The 12122-nt window shown below is 41.5% G+C and overlaps 1 protein-coding gene across 7 annotated transcripts in view; it reads left to right on the forward strand.

Moving 5' to 3' along the window:
* Positions 1 to 12122, forward strand: part of TGFBR3 (transforming growth factor beta receptor 3) — a 228297-nt gene that overhangs the window by 159382 nt on the left and 56793 nt on the right. For all 7 annotated transcript variants that reach the window (XM_035018044.1, XM_035018045.1, XM_035018046.1 and 4 more), the window contains exons 8-13: positions 1335 to 1524; positions 3220 to 3554; positions 3954 to 4106; positions 6562 to 6702; positions 6893 to 7051; positions 11625 to 11924. In XM_035018044.1, the coding sequence (XP_034873935.1) occupies positions 1335 to 1524; positions 3220 to 3554; positions 3954 to 4106; positions 6562 to 6702; positions 6893 to 7051; positions 11625 to 11924 (1278 nt within the window). The remainder of the gene's footprint in view (positions 1 to 1334; positions 1525 to 3219; positions 3555 to 3953; positions 4107 to 6561; positions 6703 to 6892; positions 7052 to 11624; positions 11925 to 12122) is intronic.

The raw sequence follows: 12122 nt of genomic DNA on the forward strand, positions 1-12122 counted from the left end.
CCCAAGGCGTTTTCTCTGAATCAAAGTAAGAGCTAGAAGATTCCAAACCTGTGAAACTGAGTTTTTCACAAATGGCTGCGAAGCATGGTTCCTTCTCATGCATGATTGTGACTGGCCAGTCACACAGCTTCGGAGAAGCACTTTGGGTAACAGAAAAATACCCTGGGGGAGAGCCTTTGAGCTTTGAATTGAAAATATGTGTCCTCAGCCAATATCCCACAACCAAAGAGGCCAAGAGAACTTAGAGCCTGTGAATCTTCTATGGTTTTGCAGTGGGAAAGGATTAATATTTAGTCCTGTTAGGGGCAAATAGAATGGGAAACAAATGGGGAATTTGGGAAAAAATGCTGCATGTATGCAGGAGAAAATAATTGGGCATGGAAATTAAAGTGATCTTTATAGGGCATGAAAATGGTCTGATCTGCATGCCGGCAGGGCTTGCCAGCCTTGTTGGAGCACTTGTTGGAAAGGTGGTGCCTTGGGTTTGGCACCTCCCCTGCAGCATTCAGCTCCCTCGCATCCGACAAGATCACTGCCCTAGGAGCCAGGTGATGTGGAAATTGACCATCCATGTCTTGGTTACTCAGTCCTTTCTTGGAAGGATTTCTGTCATTCACTATTAATTTTGTACTAATTACCAAGTGAAAGTCAACTTGTATTGCTGGATGAAATATTGGTTAGAGAGACAATAACCCAAATTAAGGAATTAATATTTAAAAGACAAAATCTAAGCATATTGAGTTAATAAACTTGACAAAGGAGTACAGTGACAGGATCACTAAATTGATCATAAATTATAACTGAAATATCAGTGCTGGTTATTTCACCATATGGAATTTAATAGTTTACAAAGATGAGACGGTCTCCACAGTGAGGTAACTAGGTTGTGCCTTCTTTCATTTAAATCTAGGGTACCGGAGATAGAAGCAGGGACATATTTTTGGCAGGATAACATGCACCTCTGTATATTTTATACATCATTTTAAGTAAAAATAAGGGAAAGTTTGATATGTATGCGTATATAATTTAAACATTAAACTAACTCTAGTAACATACTAGGTATACTTAGTATGTAGCTACTTAGTGATCATTGGGTTATTTTTATCAATATAAGCAACCCAAATGGTATGATCAAACAGCATGAATAGATTTCTCTTAATCTGCTATTAAAGATTTTCATGTCAGTGTCCTTAGTCCAAGGAAAATAGGGATCAAAAGAATAAATAGTTCCTTCATCTACAATATGTGGAATCTGTTTGTTTCAGATATTCAATTCTTATTTAAAGCACTGTTTAGTTTTAGACTCATGAGTGAAATTTTGCTGTCATCTTTAGGCTCCTAACAGTATTGGCTTTGGGAAAGAGAGTGAAAGATCCATGATAATGACCAAATCAATAAGAGATGACATTCCTTCAACCCAAGAGAATCTGGTCAAGTGGGCTTTGGACAATGGCTATAGTCCAGTAACATCATATACAGTGGCTCCTGTGGCTAATAGATTCCATCTTCAGCTTGAAAACAATGGTAAGTGTGTTTTTTTTTTTTCCTCAAGTAAAAATATCCACCAGATGAGGCTTTCCAATGAGGAACTCTCATTTCAGGTTATATGGTGCTGTTGTTCTGTTGTAAATTTTGATGATTCATTTGACTACATTTTACTATAAAGCTTAAGGTTATCTAGAATTGTGATAGATTGTTTTGAGGAAATGGTCTTTTTCGTACAGATTTTTCACTAACAGAGTTGATTGCATGTTGGAGAACTTCGTTGTAGATCACATAATTCACTGTGATTACATTAGGAGCAAATCAGCCTGGGTTCTTCTCTCAGAAGTGCCTACTAATCACTTACAGCTGAGGTACAGCTGCTCCTACTACAGGGGAGAAGTCCTAGGTCAGACTGTAGTCTTACAGGACGGTCGTCACCAGGCACTTTCTCGATCTCACCCAGAGGGAACACAGGAGTTCTTACCCCAATTGGATGGAGCAGAAAATTGAATATTAACAGGTTCTTGAGGTTTTTCCAGAACCTCATAGCTAGCGAGACTCAAATCCCAAGTTTTCTGATCCCCAGACCTGTTCCTTACCCCAGTCATACTGCTACCAAGCGTGAGTAAGGGCCATTTATTCACCGTTTCAGGGGGAAGTTGCTTAACCTCTGAGCCTCAGGTTCCTCCTCAGTATTATGGGAGAAAAAATAGGCCCTACCTCAAAGAGTTTTGTGAAGGTTTCTGTCAACGTACAAATTAAAAACCTTCCAAAGCTCTGATTTCTTTTGGATCCGTATGGCTGTGCCATCTTTTTCCAAAAGATAGTATTGAAGGAGAGTTCATGTCCTCTGGTTATCTTCACTTCCTGCTCCCACTGAGGTAGACTGACCTCAAGCATTGGCTTTGAGACTGGATATGGACAACACTGGGAAAATTTTTCTTCCCTAAATTGTTGAAAATAGAACAGAACACTGAGCATTAATTATATGCAGATATGTCTCTCCCTTTGAAGGAATAAGTGTGCCTAAGCAGCTTTCTCTTTTCAGGACTAGGTTCTAAAAGGCCAGGATGCCTAGATAGCTGTTGGAATTTAGTAGGCAGAAAGGAGATAGCGAATAATTTTAAAATGCCAATATTGTTTCAAGAATTCCTTAGAGAAATTATGCTAAAGAATCTCTAGATTCAAGGGAGGTATTTCAGTGGCCCAATAATATATTGGGACAATAATGTTCTTATTCAAATCATAGATTTGTATAGCTTGTAGAGCCTTAGAAGTTATCTAGTCCAGTGGTTCTCAACCTTGGGTGTACATTGGAACCATACAGAGAGCTTTAAACATATTAATGATTAGGTCCCACTCCAGAGAGTCTGATTTTTATTTGACCTGGGGTACAGCCTGGGTATAGGGAATTTTTTTCAGTTCCCCAAATGATTTTAATGTGCAGCCAAAGTAGAGAACTATTGATCTAATCCAACCTCAATTTTAAAAATTAGAAAACCAAGACACAGAGAAATAAGCCATTGGCCCCAAGCCATTCAGTCAGTTAGAAAGAACATCAGGACTAGAATTCAAGCTTCCAGATCCCCATCTCTTTTACCCATTGCTTGTGAAGAATCATTTTACACATGCCCATTCTGTGCTAGTTCCCCTTGTTCCTCCTTCTAATGATGATGATGATTGTGGCCTGGCATCAGACACTGATGATGTTTCGCCTTCTTCTGTCACCACCAGAGGAAATGAGAGATGAGGAAGTCCATACCATCCCTCCTGAGCTACGGATCTTGCTGGACCCTGTCGCCCTGCCTGCCCTGGAGAACCCACCCATCCGAGGAGACGGAGGCCGAAATGGAGGTTTCCCCTTTCCTTTCCCCGACATCTCCAGGAGAGGCCAGAAGGAAGGAGGAGAAGATGGGATCCCCCGGCCAAAGACCCCGGTCCTCCCCAGCATACAACTGTTTCCTGATCCCACAGAGCCCGAGGAGGTGCAAGGGAACATGGAGGTTGCCCTGTCAGTCAGATGTGATGATGAGAAGATGATCGTGGCTGTAGAAAAAGATTCTTTTCAGGTCAGTGCAATTTCTTAGAGAAGAGAAAGCCACCTCCTTTCCCCTCTTGCGCCAGTGTGTGTTAGTTATTTCCTTCTCGTTCTTTCACTTTTGAACTCTGGGGACTTGATACTGTTTTCTCAGTTGGATGGACTCACTTCCCCTTGGCTGGGAGTCTCACTCAGGTCCTGTTGTTCTCAGTTGAGGGGGTCCAGATCCTCATGTGTCAATATTTTGGTATTGAATTTCCAAGGCCAACAAACACAATCCTTGGTAGGTTGGGAGGAGGTGAGCAGGGAGGGGAAATGCAGGCCTCCAGCAACCAATACTGTATGGGAGGACCGGGCAAAACGTGCTCCCCGTGTGCTGCAGACCTGCCTGTGGGCCCCCCCTTTACGTCTTTGGTGGTGGTTGTTTCAGGCCAACAGCTACTCAGGGATGGAGCTCACCCTGTTGGATCCTACCTGCAAGGCCAAGATGAATGGCACCCACTTCATTTTGGAGTCTCCCCTGAATGGCTGTGGTACTCGTCACCGGCGGTCAGCCCCAGATGGTGTGGTTTACTATAATTCCGTGAGTGTTCTCCAAAACAAAGCTTGGCCCTTTGCCACAGCCTTGCCGTGTGTTACCTTAAAATTAGCCTTAAAGTTTCTATGACCATGAGCAGGGGCATGTACTCCAGGCCTAAACAAAGCCAAGCATCAGTTCTCAACAAAATGGGATGTACTTTGACCCTGAGTCTACACAAATGAGCTAACCAGCTACATGGTCTCTGTGGCATCATTTGAGTTTTGTCCAGAGATGGGAGGACTTCTCCTTTCCTCATGAACAAAAGAACCAAGAGAAATCCAAAAACAGCTCTCAAGAAATTATTATTAAGTCTCTCTCCACCTCTGAGAAAGATCCTACATTGAAGCAAATCAGGAGATTTGCTACTTTTGACGTTACCCAAAGCGAGATTACATAGATTCCCCCAATGATAACCCACTGCAATAGCTAACCTACACTTTTCAGAAATCCTTCTTGTCAGCTCATTCATCTAAATCTTTTTTCTTCAGGGGCGCTGGGTGGCTCGGTTGGTTAAGCGACTGCCTTCGGCTCAGGTCATGATCCTGGAGTCCCGGGATCGAGTCCCGCATCGGGCTCCCCGCTCTGCAGGGAGTCTGCTCCTCCCTCTGACCCTCCCCCCTCTCATGTGTTCTCTCTCTCTCTCTCAAATAAATAAATAAAAATCTTTAAAAAAAAATTTAAATATTTTTTCTTCAGATTAAGCCAATTCTTGCAGAAATACACACTAGGCAGTGAATATTAAAATAATTTGAAACATGAAATTTCACAAGTACTTTATAGTGTTAATTTTGCAGTTCAGGTTATACTTTTGATGGTAAAAATAAGGCTCATAAATCCCCGAGTTCAGCTTTGGCATGGGACAGGGTGGGTGGGACTGTCATTCATGTCCGTCCCACTGCCCTTCAGTAGATACACTTGACCCATCCAGAAGAAAGACTGGAGATCAGGTGCTCTGTCAGGGTGGCTCACGTGGGCTCTGACTCTCCTATGGACCCAAGTTTATTATTCTTCAGACTTAGAGTGTTTGAGCTGGAAAGAACCTTCAGATGATCTCATTCAACTTCCTCATTTCACAGGTGAGGAAATTGAACTCCCGGGAATTAAGAGTCTTGCTTAGATTTGAGGAACTAGTCAACGGCAGAGCCAGGACTGAATCCAGCTTCCTGACCTCTCATCCACTAATCTTTCCCTGACACCAGGCTGGCCCAGCTAATCTCTCTTTGTTACTGGAATAATTTATTAACCTTTGACCTCTATGATGAACACCCTCCTGCCAATTCCAACACTAAATTTTCTTACATTATCCAGTTTTTCCAGGTATAATGAATGGCATATATTACTGATATACTTGATTTTGGAATTTTAAGTTTATGACTAAATTAATACCAATAAGAGGCTATGGTAATCTGTTAAGTAAAACAAACACACACACAAACAAAAAAATATGCCTCAGAAGAGAAAGGTATATCTTAAGCCTTTAAAATCCCTTTCTTCTCATGGGTGTGTGTGTGTGTATTATGATGATGATACATAGGGTAAGCAATGTCCTGGGTACTTGGCTTCAATTCCATCAATACTTCTTTCTGTGGAACTGGTAAAGAATGGAGAAGTGGTTTTCCTATATTCTCTTCCCATGCTGTTCCCTTCAGTGAATATTGTAGCTGTTCCAATTATAACTGTAGCAATTTTCTGACTTATTACATATTTTTGTTTTGCACCATATTCAAAAATCTAAGCCCATGAAATAAAACCAAACAAAAAATGTGACTATTCTAATGCAAAGAAATTAAGATTTTATTTATGGAGTCATGGTCCTCAGGTGGATTTTACATGTTATCTAGAACTAACCTAGGAATAGTCATTTCAACTAACATTAAGATAGATTGTCATAGATAAAAACACGATTCTTTCCTGCATCTGTACACCATACACAAAGATATGGAGGAGGAAATGAGGAAAAGATAGAGGAGTACAGAGAAAAGATGAGGAGACTAGCTCAATAGTAAACATTAGGTACTTAGTTTCCAACTCACACTTTATACAAATCTTGATGGGTACAAATAAGAAAAGCTCTTCGAATTAGGCTGCTCTTAGTATTTGTTAGAATTTTTGATGTAAAGAGAAGCCCCCCCTCCCCTCCAGTGTAGACTGGCCTACTGACAACCCTGTTCAGCCCTGTTTCAGTGCCTGGTTTTTTCCCACTGTTTGAAACAAGTCTTACTTTTTACACAAGGAAAAATGCATATTTTAGTTCAAGTCTTAATTTGAACGTACGTTGGGTTTCTCTTTATTTTTAATCTCTTTGAAGGTAAAATCCTAAGAAAACTTGGAGTTTTGGGGTTTTTTTAAGTTCAGATTTTCGGTTTGCATCTGAATTATTACATGGGTGTCTATGTGAGGTAGAACCAAATCCTGTGATTTGGTGTCGTAACCATACCGTGCTTTCTTTGCCCTTTAGATTGTGATACAGGTTCCGTCACCTGGAGATAGTAGTGGCTGGCCAGACGGTTACGAAGATCTGGAGTCAGGCGATAATGGATTTCCAGGAGATATGGACGAAGGCGATACCTCCTTCTTCAGCCGACCTGAAATTGTGGTGGTACGTTTTCGTTTGCAGCAGGTAGTTTGTGAGAATGTTGTCTTTTTGGTTGGCTTTAGTTAGGGACTATTGGGTGGGGCAGGGAGGGGGAAATGGATGTTAAAGACCAAAGCTTACAGAGTTCCAGGGTCTTCATCCTTCATTTGACTGGGATTTATCTCTGTTTTGTTTGTCTGTTTGTTTTCCCCAGTTTAATTGCAGCCTGCGGCAGGTGGGGAATCCCAATAGCTTCCAGGACCCACCCAACAGAAACATCACTTTCAACATGGAGCTGTACAACACTGACCTCTTTCTCGTGCCCTCTCAGGGGGTCTTCTCCGTGGCAGAGAATGGACACATTTATGTTGAGGTATGAGACCTGGACATTAGCCTTGGGTTTTTAGGTTAGGGCAGAATTGTCGTAGCTCCTGGGGCAGAGCCAAGGTGCCTGCCCCAGAAGACCTCATCATGCTCTTCCCTGCGGCCCTTAACCAGCTCTCCGTGAGGGCTTGGCTCAGAAAATGCATCCAGGTTGATTTCTGACCAAAGTAAGTCATTGCAGGATTTGCTACATGGGGAGAGCGTTTTACAGATGAATGCTTTTTTAAAAACTGGTGGTGTGATGGGGCACCTGGGTGGCTCAGTTGGTTAAGCGTCTGCCTTTGGCCTGGGTCATGATCCCAGGGTCCTGGGATAGAGCCCTGCGTCAAGCTCCCTGCTCAGCGGGGAGCCTGCTTCTCTCTCTCTCTCTGCCTGTAGCTCCCCCAACTTGTGCTCGCTCTCTCTCTCTGTGTCAAATAAATAAAATAAAATAAAATAAATCAGTGGTGTGAATTCTACTAATAAAGCCCCGTTCTTGCTTGTCATTAGCATTTTTGGAACAGGGGTTCAGTAGTAGAACACACTTTAGTGAAATGCTGCATGCTACCCTATCTCATGAAAATTAAGGTTTTTTTAGATCATTATCTAAATGTGTTAAGCTGTTCCATATATGTAATGGTAATGATTATGCATAGCCTAAGTCTGTGGAATAACTATAAAAATATTAGGTAGTGGTAGTAAGAATGAAGTAATAACAGCTAATATTTGTTGCAGATTTATTTTGTGCCAAACTTGGTTATAATTATTGTAGTAATTTACTCTTCAAAGCAGTCCGATGAGACAAGACTATTGATATCCCCATTTTAGGGGTGAGGAAATTGAGGCACAAACTTGTCTAAGGTCAGACAGTAACTAGTGGAGTTCAGAGTAGGGTCCATACTCAGGTTGTCTGGCTCAAGAGCCCACTCGATGCTATCATTTATCCTCAAAGTGCCATTTAAAGAGGAGAAAATGTGACCACTTAGCAGTGCAAATATCCAGGTTTAGATTAGATTCTAGGATATCTGCTGGTCTTACAGGAACATCATCCTCTCCTGAGCTAGTTTTGGGGCTAAACTGCAAGCTGGTGTTCTACTTTACTGTGCAAGGAGTGAGAAGCTTACGGGGTCGAAATGGGATACTTCCATACGTTGAAAGTGACTTCAGAGCACATATTTCTGTTTCAGAAAGATAAATAACTCTCACATTTGTTCAGATTCTGGGATAGAGCCCACTGGCTCTAGACATTTTCCTGGATCTCTCCTCTTTTTTGATTCCCTGTTTTGAGAGGTCTTCTCTTTCTTTGGGTATACCTTCTTTCTCCACTGGGGAAAATATACTGCTTTCTACATGCTGTTCCTAATTTATAGATCTCTTCTTATCCAAGAGCATTATTTTCTTCTTTCATTTCTGGCTGCACAATCCACCTGTGTGCATTTGGGCAGTGACTCTCTGTCATGCCCTGGGTTTTAGGGGCCCTGCTTAACTGCAGTTTGTTCTTTTCCAAATGTGTACCTGGCTCTGCTAATTTATGGCTTTGCTGCTCTATGCTAATCACTGGCCAGTCTTCCTCCTGTATCCTACCCTGGGAGTTTTGGTTTTTCTTCCCAGTCCACCCAGTGCTGCTTACTTGAAATTCTTTTTTTCCCTTATTTTCACATTTATATCTTTTCATATATCATCTGTATTTTTCATAGTTAAATTTAGTCAAAGACATTGTGAAATGATGAAAAAGAAATGGACTGAATCTATTTGCTACCATTTTATTTATTTATTTATTTATTTATTTATAAAGATTTTATTTATTTGACAGAGAGACACAGCGAGAGAGGGAACACAAGCAGGGGGAGTGGGGAGAGGGAGAAGCGGGCTTCCCGCCGAGCAGAGAGCCCGATGACGCGGGGCTCGATCCCAGGACCCTAGGACCATGACCTGAGTGGAAGGCAGACGCTTAACGACTGAGCCACCCAGGCGCCCCTATTTGCTACCATTTTAAATATCAGGTGTACTGAGAGTTTGAAGAGGGTGGTATATGTTTTAAACAGCTTTATTTTAAAGTTGTTTAAAACCACCTAAAATAGAGAATCTGTAAATATTTTGCAAAATAAAATAGCAGCCACACCTAATCTTTGTTTCTGTTTGGACTCCAATGCTGGTAAGAAAATTTTTTTATTTAAGGTAAGTAAAACTCACTGAATCATTGGTTTGGTCTAGAGAACTATTTCCAAGTTTCTTCTCCCAGCCATCCTTATCACACCCCCAGAATCCTGTTCCAAGACATTATTGATTTTGCCACCTGGTCTTTGGTCATCTCTGGGTGATAGTTGGTCACATCATGGCAGCTTTTCTGTTAGTTCATTTGTCTTGGGGCATTAAAAAGAACTGTTTATAACCCCCCAAATTTAAATCTAGAATAGTACTGCTAATTACAGCTGTCATGTATTGACTAGCTGGGAACTATGTTGTTTGCGTGTAATTGTGACTTTACAGATCCTCACAGTAATTGTTTCTAGTTGGTATTGGTGCCCTTCTTCTGTATGGGAGGAAACTGAGGCTCAGAGTTCACAGGGCATGAGCCACATAATTTCCTGAGGCTTGTCTCCCTCTGAGACCTGTAGTCCTTCTACTACTCATTTCCAGGCCATTTTATTTTTTTACAAGATTTATTTATTTATCTGAGTGCGGGAGAGGCAGAGAAAGAGGGAAGAGAATCCAAGCAGACTCCACGCTCAGTGCAGAATCCGATGCAAGGTTCGATCTCACGACCTGAACCGAAACCAAAAGGCAGCCACTTAACTGACTGTGCCCACCCTCCCCGCCCAGGGCATTTTAGACTAAAGGACTTGCTGATAATATTTTTTCCTCTAAAACAACTTTTTGGGATACCTTAGAGTTTCTACTATTACATGCTTTTTTTGAGATTCGAGAAAAGATTTATATTTCTTCTTCTGTCTACATGTTTGCATTGTGGGTTCTGAGGTCATGTTAAAGGGTACTTTTTAGTAATAGGATATATGTAATTTGCCATCTTTCCGAGATAAAATATCTTATTTTTCAGAAATATTGGCAAAATAATGATGTGTGAATATTTGCAGACTCCCAAACACTACTTCCTAGAAAGATTTCCCACCAGGTGTTCTCCCAAGGCCACGTCGTGGGTTTGGTTGAATCAACCCTGTGGCTACAGTGAAATAGTAAAGAGAAAATGGGCTTGAAGTTGGAAGACTTGGGTTTAAGGCTTGGTTTTATCCAGTGCTTCCCAGGTAGGATTTTGAACAAGTCGTCTATCCTGTATGTTCATTTTTTCCTCCAAAATGGAGATGAAACTATTTATCTCACCATCAGAGGGATTGAACTTTAAAGCACTACAGTGACATAATGACAATCACCTTCATTGCTGAGTGTCTTGGAGTTACCACGGAGGGATCTTTCAAAATAGTGCTGTGTCCTCAGAGCCCCATGAGGTGTCGGGGGTTTCCCCTGGGTTCTCAGGATGGAAAGTGTGTTTATATCTCCACGCCTTTTGAAAGGCTTCTGGGGCTATTGGCTTATGGTTAAGGACCAACTTTATTTCTAAAGTGTTTAAGTTTATTTTGATCCTAAGTTTAGGCAGGGAATGAAGCATGAGGGGAAAGGCAGTTCACGCAGCGATCCATGTGTCACCAAATGGAGAATCCACTCTGGTCTGGGAATTTTAGCTGAGTTCAGGAGAGTTGAGGTTTGAATTCTGTTTATACTTGGCCAAACACCACTTCCTGTTTCTAAAGAAAAGAACCTTTGCAAGGTTTGGACAGAGCCCATACGAATGTTTTGTAAGAGGGGAGTATAATGAGTTGGAAACATTTCCAGATTAGATTTCCCTTAAAATACCCTTGGGCTTAAAGAGTGAAGGGAGAGTACTTGGCAAGGCCTGGTTTGGACCTGTGAGCAGCTAGGACACTTTGCCAGGCTTGTGATCGCCACCAGATTGCACGGTCCCGGACACCAAAGCCCGTAGGCCGGCTCTGCCTGCTTGCTATGAAGCAGGACTTGAGATGAATCTGCAGTTTTACTGCAAGGTTTTAGGCCCATTATGACTTGTGGCAGTTTAGAAGTTCAGTCCTCTCTGCCTAAGTTAAATAGATTCTGCCTCTGTACTTTATTTTTCGAGCAGCTTTGAAAAATAGCTTGCTTTACAGGTGGTACCCTATTGAGACATGACACAGTATTATGACATTAGGTGCTTTGCCTGTTGGTGCTTTGTGTTTATTTTGGAAATCCACTTTAGGTGCATGCTATGCTTTTATTTTTATCTCCCAGAGGACTTATGGGAGGTTGAAGAGACTTAATTCATCCTGTATTGGAATCTTCCAGACTGGCATTTGAACTAAATAATTCACTGTCATCATCCATACCAAATTTAGATGGAAAACATCTTTTTTCAATGAGTATATATTACTTTTGTAATTAGAAAGAAGACTATTATGTTATGAAAATAAAGCAGTGTCCCTCATCAGAAGCCCCGTGTTGACATGTTACCCTTGTGCCTAAAGTAAAAGTGAGATGCCAACTTGGATCTCATTGCTCTTTCTGTTCTTTTGTAGGTATCTGTTACTAAGGCTGACCAAGAATTGGGATTTGCCATCCAAACGTGCTTTATCTCTCCATATTCAAACCCTGATAGGATGTCTGATTACACCATCATTGAAAACATTTGTCCTAAAGACGAATCTGTGAAATTTTACAATCCCAAGAGGGTGCACTTTCCTATCCCACAAGCTGAGATGGACAAGAAGCGATTCAGCTTTGTGTTTAAGTCCATTTTCAACACCTCACTGCTCTTTCTACAATGTGAGCTCACGTTGTGCACCAAGAAGGAAAAAGACCCCCAGAAGTTACCTAAGGTTAGTGGGCCTTCATCCATCTCTGTGTTATTTCGACATTTTTAGGTGAGGCAATGACCTACCGGAGAAGTTTAATCACGAGTTATTGCAGGTTGAGGTTTTTGGTTTGGGAACTGCCCAATTGAAGTAATAAAATCTGTGCTAGCAGGGAACCGTGAGTTTTATGGAGTCCTAGAGAATAAATCCTGACAGTATGAC

Source organism: Mirounga leonina, unplaced genomic scaffold (assembly GCF_011800145.1).
Source record: "Mirounga leonina isolate KUSES-001 unplaced genomic scaffold, KU_Mleo_1.0 Mir_173, whole genome shotgun sequence".
Classification (NCBI taxonomy): domain Eukaryota; kingdom Metazoa; phylum Chordata; class Mammalia; order Carnivora; family Phocidae; genus Mirounga; species Mirounga leonina.